The 24,018-nt window shown below is 37.9% G+C and overlaps 1 protein-coding gene across 1 annotated transcript in view; it reads right to left on the reverse strand.

Moving 5' to 3' along the window:
* The window catches only part of LOC150088804 (acetylcholine receptor subunit alpha-like 1), a 65,383-nt gene extending 42,299 nt beyond the window's left edge, over positions 1–23,084 (reverse strand). Inside the window, exon 1 of the mRNA XM_090370907.1 lies at positions 22,726–23,084. Within this exon, the coding sequence (XP_090227033.1) occupies positions 22,726–22,938 (213 nt within the window). The 5' untranslated portion in view covers positions 22,939–23,084. The remainder of the gene's footprint in view (positions 1–22,725) is intronic.
* Positions 23,085–24,018: the final 934 nt, after the last annotated feature.

Genomic DNA, 24,018 nt, shown 5'->3' on the forward strand with positions numbered 1-24,018 from the left:
TTCCTTTTCAATGCAATGCAATGGTCTAACTCATAGCAGAATAAACTTCATCTTTACCGCCAGTCGCCTTGGTATTGCACTAGTTTTATGGAATCCGAGTGTGTTTTGTCATTTGGTCTCTGGGTTAAGGTGAACCCATATTTGGTGAACTCATATTAAGGTGAACTCATAATTTTCTTCTTTCTTTCTGCTGAATAAAGGAGAGAGTGGAATATTTGTCATTATTGACTTGGATTTGGTGATCATCAGCCCTTTAAGATAATCTATTAATTCCCCCTGTGGAATAATCGTTTCATTTATGCTGTCTCTAACCAGGAAAAATTTCACTTCATCTGTAAACATGCGTATATAGATCCCTTTGTCAATTTTTATTTCAGTCAGGTCGTTTATGAAGATGCAAACAGAAGAGGTTCAAACGAAGAGCCTTGGGGGACCCTGCTATATTCAAAGAACTCTACAGAGTTCACGCGTTGGATAGTCAGTCTTCTGGATTCTATTTGAGATGGTATGTGGGACAAAATCAAAAACATCGGGAAGATCTAAGATGATATACAGCATCGGTTTTCTGAATAACTGGAGAAATTGTTTCAGGACCTAGAGACTTGTTAGTATCAAAGATCGATCCACGGGCCATCATCCCTTCCCCCACCACTATAATTTGCCTTTTTGGCTGCAAACTGCGCAGACCGAACTGCTGACCCAAAGTTTTCCCAAGTGACAACCTTAGTAATTATCAACCTTGATAATTACTTTGATATCATAGGAAAGCGTACATTATTAAGTAAATAGCAACGCAAAGATTAATCTGCTATTTATTTAAAATATAGCACACAACAAATCGTGTTTCAGGCCTTACTAATGTTTCAGATTGGACCACCTGCTATTCGCAATGTTATTCCGCGTTATTAATTACTTTTTCATCGCAAAATCCATTCATCTAGGAATGTATTCCATAAAAGCGTTTTAACACTTATAGCAGTCGGTAGCTGTCCAGTACCATACTAGATTAATGACTACACTGTTTTCTCTACCCTGGCTACCTCCTTCCTTCTATCCCTTTCTCTCTCACCATCATCCACAGCACCGGTGAAACTGCATTTCATAATTTTTAATGTCCTTACACTTTCTCATGAGAGTTAGACAGCTGGCATGAATATACAATGAACAAAAACTAACAAATATTTAAATAATTTCGTAAATAACTATCTCGCTAAAACAGTAAGTGCTTCATTTTTTTTGCATTTCGTTTCCAACCACGAAAAATTAAAATTAAATTTCGTATTTGAGCAAGATAAAAATCTTAATTAAGATTTGAATTCTTGGAAAAATCAGTTCCCACACATGACTGAGGCTGATGAAGCAGAGCTTGGAATGGAGTAATTAAAAGAAATGCATTTTTTTAAGTAGAAGTGTTTAGCGGTGGGTCAAAAAGAGACACATTACACTAATACACAGAATGAATGAAAAGATTAATGGAATGGCAACAAAAAAAAAAAAAGCAAAGTAATGAATGAGATAGTTAGAAACATTTCTTTTCATATAATGGAGTGGAGAAAGAAAAATCAATAAAAATAATCTGGGAGTGAAAAACCAAAGCAATTTTATTAATTGCAAATAAATAATCCTTGCAGATAAAACAAGCGAAATATATTTTAAGGAGTTCTAGCTAACGTTGATTAAAAATCTTGGTACACCAATAATTTTATTAAATCACTACAGCGCCATCTAGCGTTGAAACGAAAACCGGGAATGTGTAAAATGTGATATACCGGAAATAGGTTGGTCGAAAAACGGAAATCACAAGCAGCATTATCAGGGCATATATATAAATAATAATCTGGTGAAAAACCAAAGCAATTTTATTAATTGCAAATAAATAATACTTGCAGATAAAACAAGCGAAATATATTTTAAGAAGTTTCAGGCCTAGCTAACATTGGTTAAAAATCTACGTACATCAATAATTTTATTAAACCACCATCTAGTGTTGAAAGGAAAATCAGGAATCTGTAAAAGGTGATATACCGGAAATAGTTGGTCAAAAATCGGAAATCACAAGCTATATTATCAGACCATATATATAAAAAATAATCTGGGAGCGAAGAACCAAAGCAATATTATTAATCGCAAATAAATAACCCTTGAAATGCATTTTAAGAAGTTTCGGGCATAAGTAATTGATTAAAAATCTACGTACACCAATAATTTTATTAAATCACTACAGCGCCATCTAGTGTTTAAAGGAAAACCAGGAATGTGTAAAAGGTGATATCCCGGAAATAGGTCGGTTAAAATTGACGAAAAACGGAAATCACAAGCTACGTTATCAGGACATATATATGAAGAAGTAAATTTGAGGAATATTTTCTTACTAAACGGCATCGTTTTCTTTGACAGGCAAGAGACGGAGACTAATAATAACCTGTTCTAGAAGCTGGAGGAAGTATCTTCCTCTTTATAGTAGATAAACACAATTCCACTCGAGCAAAATTGCATTTTAGCTACTGTGACACACACAGACACACACTGTGTCTGTATGTGTGCGTGCGATGAGACCAAACAATTTGCTTGCGCACATCTGAAGAGAGAAAGATGAAGAGGATGAAAAGCGGTTGTCACACTAGCACAAATTGATTTTAGTAAAGCATTCAACTATTTTTTTTTTTTTTTTTCTTCTACCACGTCAGCTCCTTCCGGCTCTGGTAACCATAGATATTTAAACTCATGAAGATGACATTCTCAACTCTTTTTTTTTTTTACTCGCACGGAAAATAGCGACATTTGCAACGTGATATTTATAGCGAAAGAAGGCTTTGATATGAACGCAAATATACATGAAAATGTACTGCCAAGTTTGTTTTTGCAAAGAAAACAATTGTACGTTTGAAATCAAATGGTAAATACCAGCTAGGATGATAAATATCATTGCCAATTTGCGCATGCTCACTACTCCACCGTTGAGTTAGAAGAGATTTTTTTTTGTTTTATAATTACAGTAAATTAATTTTAATTATAGCCGTTCTAAGATTAATTTGGTTTTCGAAAATAGTTATGAAACACGCAGACAGTCACGGTTTGTCATGTACAGTCATTAGGATTATTTTCTATTTTTTTTTTTTTTTTAAGATAATGGTTTTAATAGTCAACAAACATCTCATATAGATAAATAATTGGTGTCTTAAACAGACATAATTATCAGAATTAAATATGCAGACTTTTTATTTTTTTAAAATAAAAGTAATTGTAGTTTTAATATTAACATAAAACTAAATACAGCATATACTTTTAAAATCTATATTTTTTAGCTTTTAATAATTTTGAAGTAATACTGTTAAAATTGATTAATGTTATCATATTCCTATATACTAACTTACCAAAACAGGTAAACATATAATATTTATTCTTTTCACCTTTCTTCTTCTTCTTCTTCATTCATATTCCATATTCTCTCTTATTCTTCTTATTTCTTCTTCTTATTATTATTATTTTTTGTCTTATTAATTTTTTCTTATTTTCTTATTTATTTATTCTTCTTATTTTCTCTCTTATTCTTCTTCCAAATCAAATGATAAATACTAGCTAGGATGATCAACGTCATTGCCAAATTGCGCATGCTCATAAGTCAACCATTAAGTTAGAAGCGTTTTTTTCTTAATTTGTTTTTTAATTAAATTAATTTTAATTATAACCGTTCTAAGATTAATTTCTTTCCGAAAATAATTTTGAAACACACACAGACAGTCACGGTTTGTCATGACATAAACAGTTTTTAGGATTATTTTACATATATTTTTTTAAGATAATGGTTTTAATATTCACCAAATATCTCACATGGATAAATAATTGGTGTCTTAAACGAACATAATTATCAGATTTAAATCTGCAGATTTTTATCTTTTGAAATAAAAATAATTGTAGTTTTAATATGAACATAAAATTTAATATAGAATATGTTTTTAGAAATTGTATTTTTTAATTTTAAATATTTTTGAAGTTACTATATTAAAACTGATTAATATTATCTTATTCATATATACTAACTTACCAAAATTATCGGGATGGCTCTCCAAAGTTAAATGCCAACCAATATCATGCATATATGGAACAGATAGACGAATAACATTGCAACCTTTGTAAGAGATGAGTCATTAATTAACCTAACTGCCCTATTTTGAATGAAGAAGATGCGTGCAGAAGTTAGAAGACAGAGAGCCATCTACCATCCTCTGCAGGGAGGGGCAAGATATAAAACTGGATACCCAATTACAAAAAGTAGTCGGAAATCCATAGACCATTTTTAGAAGAAACACGAGTCTTAGAAATGTCCAGTTCATGTCGATGATCATGGAACTGGACATGATCACTGTCCTTGGACCAAAACCTTCTTCCACGCAGATGTCTCATGAAAATCAAATTCAACTGCCCCCTCCACCTACTTCTCTGAAAATAAAGGATCAAATACTCAATTAGATTTTTTTTTTTTTTTTGTGAACATACTCAGTAGTACTCGCTACATACCCACTAACAATCAAAAGTTTATTGGGCAGTATTTAGTGAAAATATTATAAAACGGGGAAGGTGTTTCAATTAATTTGAATTTAATAAGTAAAAAGAAATAAAGAGACTACGTGTCCTTGATTGCTATTAATTAAAATCAATTAAATACAACTTTGAATATAAATAATCATAGTTTAAAGATTAATTATGATTTCTCCGAATCAATTTATTTATTGGACTTTTATTTTAAGGCAAAAACAAAACTTTAATCCCATTAGAAAATACTGAATCACCGAAGGTGGTCAAATAAAACGATGAAAAAGGAAATAAATAATAAAAAGCATCCTTCCACTGATTGACCTTCACAATTCTTAGAGCAAATGGAATCAGTTAAGTGGATATCTTTTTTCAATGGTTTGAATTGCTAAAATTCTTTTCTTGCAGGCAAGTATTATTTTAAACTCCCTTCTGCTTTATTTCGCTTTGGAAGTCAGAAGTTTGCTTTAATCCTTGGCAGACTCATCTGAAACTTAGAAACAGAAGTGACTTTATGTGCATCTACTAATCAAGCGACGTTGTCAGGCCTTTAATGGAATCAAATTGTAAGCCTTTTGTGACGGAAATTAGATTCAGTGAATTAAAGCTAAGATATTAGGGCAAATCGATCGAGCCTTTCTCTAAGATTTATTAAATTCCTTTTATCTTTCTGTTGACACGCTTAATGGAAATCTACGAACAGTCTGAGAGGAGATTGGCTTCCATTCTGTAAACTTTGGTAATTTAAGGGTTAAAAAATCATTTAATTCCAGGAAATTTTCTTCTCACAACAGAAGAAACTGTTGCGAGAAGTAAATTCGGTGGAAATATCATGGAACATAAAGAAAATCTCCAATTAGAATTAATTTCAACGTTATTGAAAAATTCTTAAGGCACTGGCGGTTTGATTACAGAACAAAAGTGAAATATTTCAAATTTCTATTCAAATTCAGTGGATACATATGTATAGGATAAATATCCTATAGTTGTAGGATTAACCTCCTATAGGAAAATAAGATAAATATCCTTCAGTTCTGGGATTTTATTGGACTTGATTAGAAATCATGACTCAGACCAGAGCAGCAAAGCAAAAGGCTCAAACTAATGGAAGTGATGTGGCTCAGGGGAAAATTGAGGGGGCGGTTGTCCTCTGAATCACAGTCTATTGAAATGCACTGCTTGTTTGATGTTTGTGGATCAATCAGGAACGGGACATGATATTGCCAAGGGGGTGTCTTTGTGTGTGCGTGATGTAAGGAATGTGAGCAAATCAGGCGCTAACTCAGCATTGTTATGGGCTTATATGAGAGCTTGAAGGACAGGGTGGATGCCCTCGAAGGATTTAAATTGAGGGGCCCATCAAGCTCTCAGCTGCCCACATCAATGCCAGAGCACTTAAACATCACGCAACACAGCGGCAACCCCCAAGGCAGAATGCGCTGGTCCCACAGGAACTAGTAGTTGTTGGTGACTCTATTGTCAGGGAAACGGGGAACATGCTTTGTAAAAAGGATAGGTGGAACAGGACTAGGGTATGTCTGCCAGGGGCAAAGGTTGATGACGTTGTACAGCAGATATCATCTTTAAGAGCACAAAGGGTGATATTGTTGTACACGTTGGCACTAATGATATTAGGAGTAGGAGACCGGCAGAATTACTTAACAAGTACAGGTCACTGTTGAAAAAAAGCCGTGAATTAGGGTTGAATTTGAAAGTGTCTGCAATTCTGCCCAGACACGATAGGAGGGAGTATATGATGAGAGCCCTGTCGATCAATTTGGCCCTGGAAAGATTGTGCAAGGCTCAAGGGGTAGAATTTTTCCAGCCTGGTCTTTGCTTGTTAACAGGAGAGATTGCTTCTACAGGGATGGGATACACTTAAATAGAAAGGGTGCAAGAATATTTGCTGATGCTATCGAGGCAGAGTTAAGTGGGTCGGAAAACTGCTAGCTTGGGGGGAGACAAAGACTAATAGATTAACAGTAGCCGCTGGCAGAGGTGAAAGTGATTCTTGCACTACTTCTATTGAAATGCAATTGAGCAGCAGCCTGGAAAGCAACGCAATGGGGATTTCCAGGACTGTTGGGAGTCAGTGGAACAAGTAAATACATGGGCTGTGTTAGGGTAACTAAGAATAGGAACAGGTGCATATATACTTGCATGTACACCAACACTAAGCGTATAGTTAATAAATTCGATGAGCGTGAAGTGTTGGTCAAGACATCAAAGGCGGATATTGTTGGGATAGCAGAGACGTGGTGTCACACAGATATAAGGAATGCAGAACTGGAATTTGGGGAGTACAATGTGTACAGAAAGGATAGACAGGATAGAAAGGGAGGAGGGGTTATGTTGTTAGTTAAGAAACACACAAAATCTTAGGAAGTGCATCCAATTGATGTTGGTGGACAATGCAATGTTGAGTCTGTTTGGTGTGAAATAAGCACTGGGAAAGAAAAAATGGGAGAAGGTGTGTGTTATAGGCCTAATGAATCTAATGAGTATAATGAGCAATTGGGCAGAGAAATAGAGTGGGCCAATAAATCAGAGTTCTTATAATGGGAGATTTTAATTTCCCAGAGATTGACTGGAATTTGTGGGTTGGTCACTCGCACGCTAGCAAGGCTTTTGTGGATTTATTGGATGATCGTTTTCTACAGAAACATGTTCGAGGGGCAACCAGAGGGAGTAATACCCTTGATCTGATTAACAGCAGTGATGACGCATGCATTAGGAATTTGCAGATAAAGGAATCACTAGATGACAGTGATCACAGTGTACCGATGTGGGTTTTACTTAAAGATGTAACTACGATCAAGGGTAAAGGGAATGGTTTTTGTTTTCATAAAGGTAACTACAGAGGTCTCAGACAGTTTTTAAATTCTGTAGAGTGGAATCAACTGATGATGTTACCAACGGCGAATTCAAAATGGAAGCATTCAAAGAAATAATCTTGGAAACCATTAAGCTTCCAAGATTAATTTGTATTCCAACTAAAAAATATTGCTCAAGATTTAGGCCTAAATGAATGTCAGATGAACTAATGAGACATGTGACAGAGAAGAAAGATGCATGGGATACATATAAATTAATGGGTGACATGGAAGCCTATGATAGATATAAGTTGATCTGTAACCAAATTACAAAGGAGGTTAGGCAGGAAAAGGCAAATTACGAGAAACCTTTGGCAAAGAATGCAAAGAAAAACAGAAAAGAAAGAAATCTTTACTTATGTAAACTCTAGAAGGAAAGGGATGAATCAGATTGGTCCACTGGATATTGATGGTTCAACAGTTGAGGATCCTGCTCAGGTGGCTAACAAACTAAACGAGTATTTTGCATATACATTCACCCATGAGGAGTTAATCAGGGAGGGGAATGCCAGAGGTGTATTCAACTCTGGCAGTAAGCTAGAGAATCTTGTAATAACTGAGAGTAAAGTGGAGGAGAAATTGTTGAAGATAAAGACAAGAAAGGCACCCGGGGTGGATGGGATCTATCCAGTTATATTATAGGAGGCGTCAAAGCAACTAAGCAAACCCCTTAGCCATAATTATGAGAGCATCCTTGAACTCAGGGGCGGTCCCCATAGACTGGAGATGTGCAAATGTGACCCCAATTCACAAGGGAGGATCAAAGGCTGACACAAGTAATTATAGACCTGTGAGTTTAACTTCTGTTCCCGGAAAATTAATGGAGGCACTAGTTAAAGAAGCACTGCAGGATCATTTAGACAAGACTTCAGTTATAGCTCGGACACAGCATGGTTTTGTTAAGGGGAAGTCTTGTCTGACCAATTTGATTGGATACTATGATGTGGTTACAAAGGAACTGGATGCAAAGAATAATTTTGATATCATATATTCGGATATTAGAAAGGCCTTTGATAATGTTCCACATGGAAGACTGCTGCACAAATTGGAGCAGTGTGACATTGGAGGCAAATTGTTGCTATGGATAAAGGGATGGTTGAGAGGGAGAAGACAGAGAGTGGTAATCAATGGACACTGCTCTTCGTGGACTAATGTTATTAGTGGAGTCCCTCAGCGTTCAGTGTTGGGTCCATTATTGTTTTCTGTTTTTATAAATGATATTGATGATGGTATATCATGCTTAATGTCCACGTTTGCAGACGATACGAAGGTTGGCAGGGTTGTTAATGACACTAAGCTGCTGCATCAGGATCTAGAAAAGTTGGGCAGATGGGCTGAGAGGTGGCAAATGAAGTTTAACTTGATAAATGTAAAGTAGTACATATGGGAAACAGTAACCCCAGAGCAACGTATCAACTCTGTGGTACTACACTGACAGTGGTAGAGAATGAAAGGGACCTGGGGGTGGTTGTGCAGGCAGATATGAAGTTTTCTGAGCAGTGAAGACGGTCTGCAAGAGTAGCTCATGGTGTCTTGTCAATGATATACAGGAATTTTTCTAGCAGGGATAAGGAGGTATCCCCTTGTATAAGGCAATGGTCAGGCCACACCTTGAGTGGCCTGACCATTGTATACAGGTCTGGAGGCCTCATTTCATGAAGGATGTAGAGCTGTTGGAACGAGTACAGAGAAGGGCAACAAGATTAGTGAACGAACAAAGGGGTACTCTTACGAAGAAAGGCTTAAGTTTTGCGAATTACAGTGTCTGGAGACTAGGCACCAGCGAGGTGATCTGATTGAGGTGTATAAAGTCTTGAATGGTTTGAGCATGCTCAATGCTGATGGGATTCTTCTTCTGGATCAGAATAGTCGCCTGAGGATATATAAATTGAAATTGAGGAAAGACAGTTGTGGGATAGATGTGCGGAAGTTTGCCTTTAGCCAGCGGGTGGTTGATTGCTGGAACAAACTTCCATCTGTCGTTGTAGAAGTTGATAGTTTAAATAGATTCAAGGCAGAACTAGACAAACATTTGGAGCGAGTGGATGGGTGAAATAAGGGTGTCTTTTTTTTTTTTTTTTCTTTTTTTCGATTCGACTGTCATACAAGAACTTGCACAGAGTTATTCTAACTAAAGATCACATGACTAATCATGATTTTTCGATTGTTTTTTTTCCCAGTACCAGTGAAATTGTAAATTCATAATTTGTTTTTTTATCCATGATTGCGAATTTTTCTGATCTAATAAATTGTAACTGGGACTGTACATTCTACATCGCATGAGCTGATTGGAAATAAATGTTTGCCAAATTACAAAAATTGCAATTTTGTAAATTATAATTTTGCCAATGATTAATACGCCTAATAGAATTATTTCTTATTTTATATTCCCCGAAAAAAATAAATAACATAATTTCTTAGACGCTGCAAAATGTGGCCATTTGCTTTTGGCACAATAAATTAACAGATTATTAGGAAAACAATTATAAATTGTAGTTAAATTATGGTAAAAATCACGTAATAATAAATTAAATTTATAAATAAAAACAACTACGTTCCATACAGAAATACTTTTAACATCTAAAGCTTAAATACGATTAATTCATAAATTTAACAGGAATGATTTTGAAAGGTGAACCACATAAAATGAAATAACGCGAAGAATTACGTTTCGTTCCTGTCTTTTTTCTCCAATATCCAATTATGAAAAGCTTAAAATTTCTCCAGCAGTTTTTCCTTTTCAAAATATAGCCAACCCGCATAAAATTTTCACGTTTTCCTCAAGTAGTGCACTGCGAATATTGCAGGTAATGACTCGAGTGCATGAATGTTTAATCTGATTTGGTACTTCAGTGCCCTGTCTGTTTTTCCCCTCAAAAACGTTAAATCTCAAAAGCATTCTTTCCACCAACGATAGAGATGGTTCTTTTCTCATAATCCTTTGCGCGTGGCCACATAAACTTGATCGCTATCGACTGGAAACCTTTACTTAATCAGCTCTTGAGTTGTCTTCTACAGACCTCGAAATCGCACTTCTATTTGCACTTTAACTTAATCTTGGAGCCATAACAGTCCAAGAAATGTTTGAACATAGACATTGACTTGACTTATGGATGGCATGGGCTTTTTTATCATGCCTTTTCCCTCTGTCCCACCATAGCTCCATGGTGGATCGCATCATACTTAATGTAGGAACTCCTCTTTTATCGCCTATTCCAGGTACTCACAAGTTGTGTCTCTCGTGAACTGGGACATGTAGTGAGGGTAAAACAGGAAAAGTTGACAAAATGGTCTATTTTATGCTGTCCTCCAGGAGGAAAGGACTCTCGAGGGATTTTGTGCTGACTTTGTTTCTTCCTAACCAAGTACGCGGATTAAGATGACACAACTCGTTGATGATTTTTCTCCATTCAAGTAATTTTAAAGTACTCCAAGTCTTCACTTTTTTTTAATTCCAAAAACAAGACTTAAGAGTCAATTTAACAGAAAAGGATTCCTTACATCCATCCAATCACCTTCTCTGTCTCTATGTGTGTGAAAAAGTCTCAGCTGCCTCTATTAACAACGGCACCAACTAAACCTAATGCCACCAATCTACCAAAGGATAAGTACTGATGTCAGTCTTGCGGACAACGCTGTTATCTGAAACAAAATAAGGAAATGATTAAGTTACTCAAGCGCAAGTAATCTCTTTCTAAATGTTTCTTGGGCCGAGAGATAAATGGTATTCTTAAGCACAATGTGATTGAAAGACCCCTAGATATTATTTGAAATAAATAAAGATATCGGTGATCGTAAGAACGTATGAAACCTAAATTTTAATTTCTTCGAGGATGAGTGAACCATTTGGTATTAAAAATTACCACAGATTAACGAGACATCTTTATTAAAAGTAATGTCTTTAATGATATAACAAATATAATAAACAAATAATCATTCTAACGAATTGACTCTTGTTCAAAGAGTCCAGTACCATCTGAAAACACGGTCACCATGTTGAGCAAAACTTGATTCAAAACAATAATGACGCAACCGACGGCGAGGGTGTGTTCAATGGAGTTGATGGGATGCAATGATGTCCATAAACATCCTCCATACCATGATACCACAGCCAGCGCATGATGGAGCTAGAACCTTTACTCATCAGAGCAGGTGTTTTTTCCCCTTTTTAAAGAAAACTTCAAACATGAAAGGTATTGGAACCTATAGTACTTAGAATCGTGCGTGGGTTGAAGGTTGAGAACATGGAAGAAGATTCCTGTAGATTGTGATTTTCAGGAAATACGTATGAAGAGAAGTTGTTCCAGAAAGCAAAAGTTGAAGGGCTAAATGAGGGAGAAGAAAATTTGGTTCTGTGAGCTTGAAGTTGGAGAGTTAAAGGATGCTGACTGGTTGTGGAAAGTGTTTGGACTGATTTGGAAGAACAATAGCCATGAAAGTATCTATATGAAAGGCATGCAGCACAAACGGAACTTCTATGAGATAGAGAGTCAAGAAACTTTGTGAGAGATGGGTCATTAATTAATCTAACTGCCCTCTTTTGGATGGAATCTAGAAGCCTGAGATCGGTCATGGGAGTATCGATCGAGATGTGAGAACAACATCCCATGGGTGGATTTGTACAGTGAGTAGCAGCTTGGAAGAAAAGTAATGTCGAGAGCGAAAGCGAAAACCCAGATTTTAGATGCAGAAGAAGCAATAATTGTGATGTGCTTTTGTCAAGAGAGATTAGAAGTCAGGGTAATCTCCAACAAAGATGTATGATCTTATCTAGAAATCTGAGTGTCGTCGAATAGGAGCAAAAGAATCCTTTTTTGCGAGATAAGACAGGACTGAGTTTTAGAAAGACTGAAATTAACTAAGCTATCTTTGTCCCTTTGGAAAAACCAGCTGGAGTTGCGAACATTAAGATAACCAAGGAAAATTATCTCACTGTTGGGAAAGTTGGACTGGAGTAAGTCGAGCTTCAAAGAGAGAATGTCAAAGACTCCAGTAATTAGTGGAATTGGGAAATCGATAGAGGTAAGAGAGATTTTAAGCCAGAGAAGATCGAAAAGAGGAGATTCCAAATTACAAAGTCTGTGAAAGGAACTGTTGGAGGCAGACATATTCTCATGATCCACCTTTGAAGTGAAAAGAATCGTACAGCGAATAATGAAGACAACCGAGATGAGCAGTGGTTGATCAACCGATAATTGGGATTCTGCCAGAAAAAGTAAGTGGCGCTTGGTACTACTCTAAGTGGTGGAAATGAACATCACTTAGATTGGGACTGAGACCAGGGCCTGTGTGAGACCTTAGCGAGATTCGAACTATTAGTTTGATTATTCATGATTTATTCATTAATAAGAAAAGGCAAGGAGGACATGTTTTATGAATTAATGAAATTTTTGGATATGGTGAACACACGAAAAGAATATACCCAGCTGTTTGACATATCGTAGTGTCGACAATGACCCCTCGCATACACAGTACTCGGACTCCCTCCAGTCACTATCTGGTAGAGTACAGATAGTGAGATTATACACTAGCTGATCCGGATAACTCCTAGCGATTTAGCAGTAGGTTCAGTCAGGTGGACTATTTAGCATTTGGCCGGCAAACACTGTTTTAGAAATGTACCCCCGAAATGCAAGGAAGATGGATCTCGCCACGATGCCCTTCATAACCTCAAAAGACAGCAATCGTACTGCGTGATCGAAGGTTGCCGGTGCTTTGCTCTGGAGACTACACAAGGTTTTCACCAATCGAAACGTCCCATAAGCGAAGTAGTGGTATTGCACAGGCTGATGTGAGTCATCATCTACCACTTAGTATTACACAGAGGAACACAGAGGGGGTGGCATTCCTCTGTGTGGAAGCCACACTTCGGGGTCTGCTTACGTTGGTTTACACCTAGGTGGTCACCTCTAGTACACTTGGTGCCGTATTTCAGTACTTCCACACAGGGATTATACTCAGAATACTAATCCCACCATCGTTAAGATGCAAATGAGTGCCCCAGTTACGACAACATTAGGCTTAAATTCCTCACCACAATACAGAGAAACCCTCGCAATCAAGAATCCACTCTGCTACTCAAGAAGAGGATTTGGTTTTGGCGAACGACCGACCTCAACGAAATTCGATTCCCTTGAGTCTAGTGTCACCTGAATATCAGTTCCATCAGCGTTTTAGACTCCCAGGTAGCAAACGCTAGCTTCTCGTACCCGAGAGAACGTCTGTTACAGCCTCAAGGACTCTGTTCCAGTTGTCGTATGTCACCAGGAATCGTGCTTCAGTTCCCACAGCAGGTAAATGTGTCGATGACATCAACATGGGCACATGAACAGATCGCCTACTCCGTAGGCCTAACCACAAAAGCCTCTGCTGGGTGGCGTGCTCGAAAATGTTTCATGATTGCGTGTCCCTCTTCGGACCATTCCTGCTACACTGGGCAGGAGCAGCAGGAATTCTCTAGAGTGGGCCTCAAACAGATGGCAGTGCCTCAAACAGATCTTCGCGAACGAAGAACCTGAACCGATCTTCGTTCCAATGGTTTCCAAGACATCAGCCCTTTTCACTCTTTTAATTCGTTCCATCAACGCTTCTCCATCGTCGGAGAAGGGTTGATGAAATATTTACAAACTATAAAAATATTTAAAATATTTACAAAATACTAAACTATTTGCAAATATACAGACTACATCGGGTCCCTTCATCAGCTGACATTAATATACAAAACACGTTACGATGGAACATCAAATGATGCCGGGCGTGGTCATGTATTAGACAGTGAAGCACGTGCACGAGTTTGGCGAACGTCATTGAGGCAGTTGTCTCGCAATGCGACAAACGTTGGCATGCCTCCCACGCACGCACTCTACATTGTCAACAGCAAGTGTCCGATTCTGCCCAGTTAGTTAGTTAGTTAGTTAGTTGGTTTTTAGGAGCATTAGCAACTAAGGCCATATTGCTCCGGGATATGCGGTGGTCATTCCCTGACCTTTCCACATCCTCCGTATTTGGTGGTGACGGGACTGCCCAGTAACCCACTTGTATTCCTTCCATTTAACATTCACCAATCTCGTGAACGTGCTTCACTGTCTAACACATGACTATCCCCGGCATCATTTGATGTTTCATTGTAACTTTTTTTTTTTGTATATTAATGTCAGCTGATAAACGGACCATGTCCCGATATAGTAGAGGTATGATTGTAAATAGTTCAGTTTTCTTGTAAATATTTCTGTTATTATTTGTATAATAATGTCTGTAGTTATAGAAACAACTGATTTAATAAAGATCTGTGTTAATCCCATATAATGTTATGCATAATGGGCATAAATGTATTCATATCAGCGCAAGAATTTCGAATTCTAGAGAAAGAGAAAGTCAGAAATACTTGATTATAAGGTTAAGACATTATTAGTTAAAAGCTATCCAGGCACATCTTCTTTTGTTCGGTAACTAGCTGAAGATTTTTTTTTTTTAATTCTGGAAGAAATTGATCGTGAAATAAATAAACCTTATGGGGTATGCTTGTTATTAATGCATCCATCGATCTCTTTTGTTGCCATGCCCAGCGCTCATCGATAACGCGATCAGCCAGAAGTGTGTTAACTACAGCCTCAGCCACAACACAAAAGGTATGAAACACGAGAGCTGGTAATTACCTTTTCTAATTACGAAAAGGAACGGAATATTTCTTTTTTATCTGTAGTGTGCTTCTGAAATGTGAAGAAAGGAAAAGAGATGGAGAAGTGTAGCAAAATAAAAACATCAGCACGACTGACAGGAATTTAAAACAATAACGGATGTACCTTTGGCATAAAATATCTGCATCTTAACGTTAACCCCACTATAACAGCTAAAATGTACTTGACTGCTAATGCATGGCCTTAACTGTCCCTTTCTGTCTCTCCCGATTGATTTTATACGCTTCTGTTTAGCTTGTACTTTGCTGTTAAATGTCCAAATAATTTACTACAGGAAAATGAAAATGTACACTAACGTTTCAAGGTTACAGTTCTAAACAACTTCTTCAGAGTATAAAATATCTGAATAATTTATTACAGAAAAATAATAATGTACACTAATGTTTCAATGTTACAGTTCTATACAACTTCTTCAGAGTAGTAACTGAAGAAGTTGTATAGAACTTGAAGAAATTGTCTTTCTTCATGAAAAACCCGAGTTTCCGGGAGGGAAAAACATCTACCCTCGCTTGAGAACGACTAACTCAGCCACGTTGTGAAAAGGGTCCATAAAAGTTCCTCACGTCATCAATGGGACTCGAACTCGGGCCTTTTTCGGTAGTTGATCATCACATTTTATGCAACCATTCTAAAACTTTCTTTAAGGCTCCGTGAAAGGAAATGCAGTCTGTGCAGTTTCTTGTAGTTGTTATATTTTGATGTTGTCACTATTTTAATGTCAATTTTAAGATCCTCTATTACTTGTAGAATTAGCAGAGGTCCTGGAGATGATCCCAGTGGGACTCCTACGACAGGCTTGAATTTTTCTGAGGATATTCCTTTGTAAGACACAATTAAGAATTGGTTGTCTAAATCAGCTTTACCCCAACCTTTTTTCAGAGATGGATTTCAGATTTTCATATTTGGGGTAGAGGCAATGGACCACAGAAATATTCAACCCATTGGTGCAAATATGCAATATGGAAAAGACGCGAGGAACTATTAGGGACTTTTTTTCATCCTGTGGACGAGTTAATGGGTTTCAAATGAAGACGACAACCTGACTAGTTACAACTGGAATGACCTGCAAGAAAAGCCAGTAGACGAAGCTTTAGAAATGATCACTAAAAAGCTATACCAAACAGCATTGGAAGGAGCAGCAAAAGAAATCAAAATATCTGAGAGAACAAAAGAATGGTTTAACCCACAACTGAAAGAAAGTTTCCTCAGGAAGCAAAAACTGTATAGAAAATGGCAAAGAACGGGTCATCCTGCCGATCACATTCGTTATAAGAAAGAAAGAGCACATTTCATCAAAGCAAAACGACAGGCACACTGCAGTGTTATTCATAACAAACTAAAACGAGCAAAAAGAATTACTAGCAATAGAAATAGCACAGAGAATATGACAGAATGCATTTTCAAGGAATGGGCTAATAACACTTTTAGTAACCTGCATGGACTGAATCAAATTGAGAACACTGATAATGGTAACAAAATTTTGGAATTCCTGAAAGATTTAAACAAGCGAAACTATTCGGCAAGAGAGGAACCAACAAGACCTCCTTTGAGTGAAATACTAATCACCAAAGAGAGCGTAATGAAAGCAATAAACGATCTGCCCAATAAGGCCACTGTTGGACCAGACAAATTTCCAATGTTCATCCTTAAAATAAGTAGCCCATTTATAATAGATCTATTACTGCACATCTATCAGAAAATCATCAGGTCAGGAGCTTTCCCGCAAGCTTGGAAAAATTACATTGTAACCCCAATACCAAAGATTAAACACCCAAAATTGGCTAAGGATTACAGACCAATTTCTGTTAGTTGCACCCTACAGAAGGTATTCGAAAAAGCGCTTCTTCCCACCATCAATCAACACTGCTTCAGCCATAGACCACCACATTTGCACTCAGTTATTTCGGGTAGATCAACAATAACAAACTTACTGGAAACCCTTTTTCGCGTGCAGAAAGCACTAAATGAGAAAAAGCAAATTGATATTATTTTTTTGGATATCTCCGCAGCCTACGACAACGTCTCAATTCCAGCGCTCATTGCGATTTTAAAGAATTATTTTAATGTAAGAGGAAATCTGTTAACTATAATAAGCAGCCTGCTAGAACATAGGAAACTTATTGTTAAGCACCAAAAGCTACAATCTTGCTTTACCATCTCGCAAGGAGTGCCTCAAGGGGGAGTTCTTTCGGCTACTCTCTTCGCGGCCGTCCTGGAGCCGTTTCTTGCACGGTACTACAATTTTATAACATATGCTGACGATGTAAAATTCTTCATCACTTCCAAAGACCATGAATCAGCAGAAAGTATTTGCCAGATGGCAAATAGCACAATCCGAGAATTTGAGAGCTACCTGGATTGCATCGGGCTCCGTATTAATGCACAGAAGTCTGCCCAAATGACCATAAGTTACAAGCAGAATAAAAATGACATCTCAATCTCTGTGAACGGGTCTAGTGTGGAAAAAGTGCACTCTCACCTGGACCTGGGTCTTAAGTGGGATGACAGACTCACCTTTGCTCGACACTTCGCCCATATGAAGACAAAAATATTCGCCGCTTTATGGGCTACTAGGCAGGAACTGGTAGGAATTAGGGATCCTCGGCTAGCGACCAAGTACATTTTAATGTGTGTCCTGCCAATTGCAATGTATGCCTCGCAAATCTGGTCTTCAGCTCCAGATTCACATTATAAGTCCGTCCTTGGGATCGAGTACTGGTTCTTGCGATGGCTTAACAGAGTTGCTGGCCACCCTTTTACTATCTCAAGGGCCATTCTCTACTCAAACCTTAACATCACACCCTGGATGCAGCGGACAATTAACAGGAACATACACACTCTCGCACAAATGCTCACAGGCAGAGTAGATGTTCCAGTCCTGGATAATATTCTAGTTAAACCGCGTGCCACTGCTAGACGTTGCGGAGAACTAAATAATCCACTGCGTTCAGTCCTGAACAATCTTAGTAGCCTGCAAAGATTCTTCCCATCAAATGCAGCGAAAATATTTAACTCACTACACATAGATGCCGAAAAACTGTGTGAGGATGCAACATACCGGAAAGAGATCTTCCAGGATTCGTAAAGACTTACCGAAATATGAATCGGCTGCAAAGTACTAAAGAATTGTGAATAAAAGTGAAGCTTTCTGCTTTAAGAACAATAATAATCTGTTGACTGTAAAAATATACCTTCTGTAACAGTTATGTTAATATGTAAGTTATATGTGGAATTATTAATGAATTGTAAATATATGAGCTGTATAATGTTTGTACACAATCATAAATGTGTAAATACTGTATGTATTAAACATAAAATGTGTATATAATATTTCGGGACGAGACTACGTGTTCAGGATATGTAACCCACTGCACGTAGTATCTCGTACCCTGATATGTACTTAGCACCCTCCTGGCACTTTGCCGTCCCGGGGTGGTTTCCTTATGGAAATAAACAGATAATAATAATAATAATAATAATAATTTTCCCTCAGAAACTCGAGTTTTTCATCCAGCAAAACAGATCAACCGAGAGGACACATTCAATTTTATTTTTTATTGAGTTTAAGTGTTTCCAGCTCATGTTTTAGAAGTTGCTTAATCCTTCTTCACGTGTTGTTGTTACTATACGAGAACTGTTCAATAAAGAATGATCCCAACATTTTTTTTTTACAATTTCCTTTACCAATCATCCATATTTTGATGATCTTCTTCAAACTAGTCCCCATTTCGTGAAATACGCTTGGCTTGGTCTTAAATTTCGCAGCTCAGCTAGAAATAGCAAGCAGTACGGTTGTTCATGAAAAACTGTGATCATTCTTTATTGAACAGCCATAATTTTTCAATTGAAATTAGCTCGCTATGAAGTCTTGTCTTCCTTCTCTGCACTTATCTATTAGCAGACAATAATTTTGAAATGCAGTATACATATTTTGCACATACAGAAGACAGCAGGGATTTGAATTCAAAATAACTCTTCGAAAGTTTACAAATCTTGCGTTGCAACTTTCGAAAGTTGGTAAATGTATTTCTGTAATGGATTAAAGTCGAATGTGAAGGAGACAAGCATCGATGACAAAAGGAGATTGGCATCTCTTGAAGTCTAATCTGTCTATCTCCGATTCTCCACTGAACTATGCAACCAGGAAGAACCCCGCTCGTGAAATTAGATATCCCCTCTCCCTTTCCCTCAATTGTTCCTAGTTGGGTGTGCTCAGCGATGGACCGCCTCCCTTCTACACCATCTCCAAAGCGAAGAGATCGAAGCCTGTCCTGCAGAGACTTCCACCTCATTAACTTTGGAAGCAGCTGAAGGCCACGTTATCACACATCTTCATCTTCCATTGACGCTCTCCGTAAGAACCCCACTCAGTGTGGGGTGGCAACGCCATCAATCAGGGCCTTGTTACCGAGACAGCACAATGACAATGTTATCTATTTTTTTCCAATAATAACTTCGTGCATTCAGTTAGCAGGGGACCTCTCCAGAGATCAACGCTGAAGAATTTCATTTGATAGAAAAGTTGCTGAAAGTTTGGAAAACTCCTGATTGTATTCCATAGATTGGAACCCAATCTACCTATGCAAATCGAAGTTTGAATACAGACGTTGACACTATTATAAGATGGCAGAGGTTACTAGAAAGGTATAATCCACTAGAAACAAGAAAAGATCGTCGTCAAAGAATATTACTACCATCCTTAAAATTTTTGTACAAGATAAATGTTTTCAGGACGAGGATAATATTTTTAACATTATACTTAGATTTCCAATGGAAGTGGTCATTTCAGGGAAGGGAACAAGGAATATACGGATTAGTCCATCAATGGAAACATGTCTAAAGATATTTTTGAATACATTATTGGTCATTTTATTAGGTGCACTTACGTAATAGCGAGTAGATCTCCTTTTAGACCACAGAAGAGCCTGGATTCGTCGTGACATGGACTGAGTGAAGTCAATAGCGTACCACAGGGATGCTGGTCCATGTTGATTCAACTATTTACACAGTATGCAAATGGGATGGTCGAGAATCTGTACTCCGAAGAGTTCTTTCCATCTCATCTGACAGCTGCTTAATTGGACTAGTGACTGGTCCTGGAAGCAGTTCTGTACAATTCTGGCTTTGCGACAAGAATACATTCGCAAATGGATATACTACAGGCAGGAAGGGACGCGACTGGTTGGAAAATTTTACATATAATCAGTAGCAACCAAATTTTCTTCCTTGGAACCAAGGGCAAAACACTCCCAACATCATTACAACTCCACCACCAGCTTATATTGTCGACATCTGGGAATGGATCCATGGACCCATGATGTTTCCTTCGTATTCGGGTACTCCCATTAGCGTGAAACAGCAGGAACCGGAACTCTTCAGACCAAGCAACTTTTTTGCACTCCTCCGCTGTCCAATATTGGTGTTCCTGAGCTCGCTCATATTGGCGCGTTCAGCACTGTCTACCATGCTGTCTTACCCATTCCAGCACTGAACAGCATCCCTACATATCAACCGGTTATGTATAACCAATCTGTTTCATGGAAAGGGTCCTGCACCTAATAAAATGGCTACTCAATATAGATGTTATTCAAAAGGGTTCATCTATGATTCATTTGGAGCATGCGCAATATATGGTTGAGGTAATTCTGTATTTTGTATCTTTCATCTCAACTTTATTTTATTTTTTTAGGCGCATTTGCACATATACGAAATGCGCTTATTGTCTCCATCATGTCCGTCCGCATGTAACAACTCTCAGTGGGAAGTTTCATGAAATTTTATATTTGGGATTTATTTATTTTTACTCATTTTATGTTATATATAAATAAAATAACAAAATAATTAATCAATGTCATCATAAAAATAACTAATTTATTCGAAAAATATATAAATATTTCCATACAAATTGTACGGAAAAATAAATAATAATTATCGGATTTCTATTGGTCTGATTTAATGTAATTTGTAGCAACTCAATAAATATTTTTAAAAGGCCCAAATATAAAATTTCATGAAAATCCATCAACTGGAAGTCAAGTTATTACATGCGGACGGATTGACGGACATGGTGAAAACAATAGGCACATATGCACATATAAACATGCTAGCGCGCCTAAAAAAAGTTACTCTCACGTGTAGCACAGTGGATATAATCCCCATCCTCACCACACCGGGTAGAAAAAAACCTAGGTCCGAATCCCCTCAATGAGGCCAGGAATTTTTATGTGCTTTTTCACACTGCTCTATGAAAGAGGACAGGATAGTCCTCCTAACCCCATATAATTTAAATATTGTTAATTAATATAATTATAATTCTATTTGTTTAATCATTAATCATATAAATTCATATTAGCCAGACAAAATTAGCAACCCTTGAGACAAGACGAAATCTTTAAGAAGCAAATTAATGTGCTAACTATTTCTTCAGTGCGGTTGAATACAACCTAAGCACGCACTACGTCACTCTCAAGTTAACGTGGGATGTACTAGAGTCGGTGAAAGCGCAGAAAACACATCATCATTAACAATTATCCGTAAAGTTTTTTCTAGTTGGTTGTAGTAGATCTTTTCTACAGGGAAACGTAGGCCATGAGGGGTCAGTACGTTTGTGTATGTGAATTGCTTGTGTTCTGTGGTAACTTTATCTATTTGGTTTGGAGAATTGTGGTCTTCAACTGCCATTTCGCTGTAAAATCTCTAACAACATCCAAAGCTTCTTTTAGATTAAAAACTCAAGTTCTTGAAGAGTTTTTCTGGTTAAAAAAAAGTGGAAGAACCGTGCGATGGATTTTGTATGCAATAATTGAGGTGGTGGTAAGGACATCAAGATGTGTGGCTCTCTTCTTGGAGATGGAAAATTGGTATCCATAAAACCGATGAGAGTACAATATGCAAATTTATGTCTAAAAGGAGGATTATGGTTTCCAAAGGCATCCAACTATTTTCTCTGGTACAATCTTTCTCTCTTGTAAAGGTTTGTACTTAAAGGTAAGAGCATTTTGACAATTCATTATAAAATTAATAAATACACTGATCGTCCAGATGAATTTGCATTCTCAATTGTCCATTAAAGAGACAAACTAACCTTAGAACGCATGAAAGCTGTAGATGGTACAATGCAGGTTTTATTTATCAACCCATATCTAGAAATAAAACGAAGAAGGTTGGTGGAATGTGTGCTCAGATTCAGTAATTGGGATTGAGGTAACTGCCCACTAAAAATGTTCTTCCAAGAACCCCACAGGAGAAACAGAGAGTGGATTTATTAAGCCTAACTAAGAAAAATTACTAATTTATAAAAACACAATAAATGGTATTTAACATGACTTCCTTTTAAGGTAAAAATCGCCTTATTTACAGATAAACAAAAAACCAGGAAGTAAAGAAGAAAAAAAAAAAATGATCTTTCCTATTCGTTTAAAACTATCTTTTAGGCTTAGCATCTACCCCACATCTACCGAAGGAAAACTATTAAAAAAAAGCAGTCTGGTCACAGGTGATAACACAACCCCCCCCCCTTTTCTAAATATGCAATATATCAACCACCAGAGGCGCTGGTGTTGCCACGACTCCTTAGGAGATCTAAAAGAGAAAGGGATTTAATTGAGAAGAAACGAACTTACCACGTCTATCAGCTGGGATAGTTTAAGCCCCATTTTTACCGTCAGACGATCGGAGTTGTTGCCAACGGGTCGTATTAAAGCGTTGTATCCGTTAATTAGATCGTCATAGAGTCTCGTAGCGTCGTCGTTTGCCTCGCTGGTGGTGGGGAGGAGCAGAGGTATCGCGGCGAGGAGAAGGCTGGCCTTACAAAGGAGTCTATTGTCACTCGCCATGCCGAAGTGGTCTCTGGAAGCAGGGTGGTTTGCTGGATCTTCTCGAAGACGTTCTTCGGTTGCTTTTTATTGCGCGTAGCCGTCCCTCGAAAAAGCGATAGTCAGACGCTTTCGGCGGGGGCCCTTGACTCCGCTAGGTTCGCTGTCGATGCTGTCCGTAGGAGCTTTCTTCTACGCTAAACGATTTGCGATCAATAATACCGCCTTTGCCGTGCAGACGAAACCTTGGCGATCAGGCTACCGAGCGCCACGTTGGAAGGAAGGGACGGCGGCTCGACGAGGGCTCCCTCTACAATTTGCCATTACGATTTGCTAACGCGGATATGATTCGACCATCGGTGCAAAATGTAAACAGCCATGGCGTCATTAGCGATGCTACACGAGTGCGAATGCACAAATATCGAGTACACGGGGGGGTGGGACGGCTTTTGTTGTAGAGATGACTGCTTCACCTCCCTTCTGGCACACGATCTAATGGCCTAATCATGGGGGTGGGGGAAGGAAGGGGTATCGATTGCCACCACGAGCACACAATGCGATTCTCCGGAATATGAAGCGTGTTGAAATTACGGCACAAATAGCGATACACGTGTATTCATAACAACCCGGAGGAGACAGATAGGGAAGAGTTATGAGGGAGGAGGAAGGAAGGAAGAGGAGAAAGAACGGGATGTGGAAGGACATTTCCAGAAGAGCGGGTGTTAATGTGGGTGTCTTTTGGGCTACTGCGTGGTCAATGCACGTTTGAGGAATGTGTTCTGGAAGGAGAAACAATGGGAGGATGGAAATGAAGAGAAAAAATGAATTAGTGGAGAGAGAGAGAGAGAGAGAGAGAGAGAGAGAGACAGATCCACAGACAGAGAGAGAGAGAGTGTGAGAAGGAAATAAAGATAAAGAGTGCGAGGCTGAAAAGTTAAGACAAAGACAGAAAGACAGAGAGAAACACTGAGAAAGAGGGATGGATAAAAAGGATGAATAGGAGAAAGGCAAAGAAAGAAGGAGGGATAGCCACAAGACAAAAAAAATTAAACAAAGAAAGGGAAATTGGAGAAAATATAGAGGAGAAAGAAACAGAGAGAA

This window comes from Mastigoproctus giganteus, chromosome 3 (genome assembly GCF_048544385.1).
Source record: "Mastigoproctus giganteus isolate SK-2022 chromosome 3, ASM4854438v1, whole genome shotgun sequence".
NCBI classification, from domain to species: domain Eukaryota; kingdom Metazoa; phylum Arthropoda; class Arachnida; order Uropygi; family Thelyphonidae; genus Mastigoproctus; species Mastigoproctus giganteus.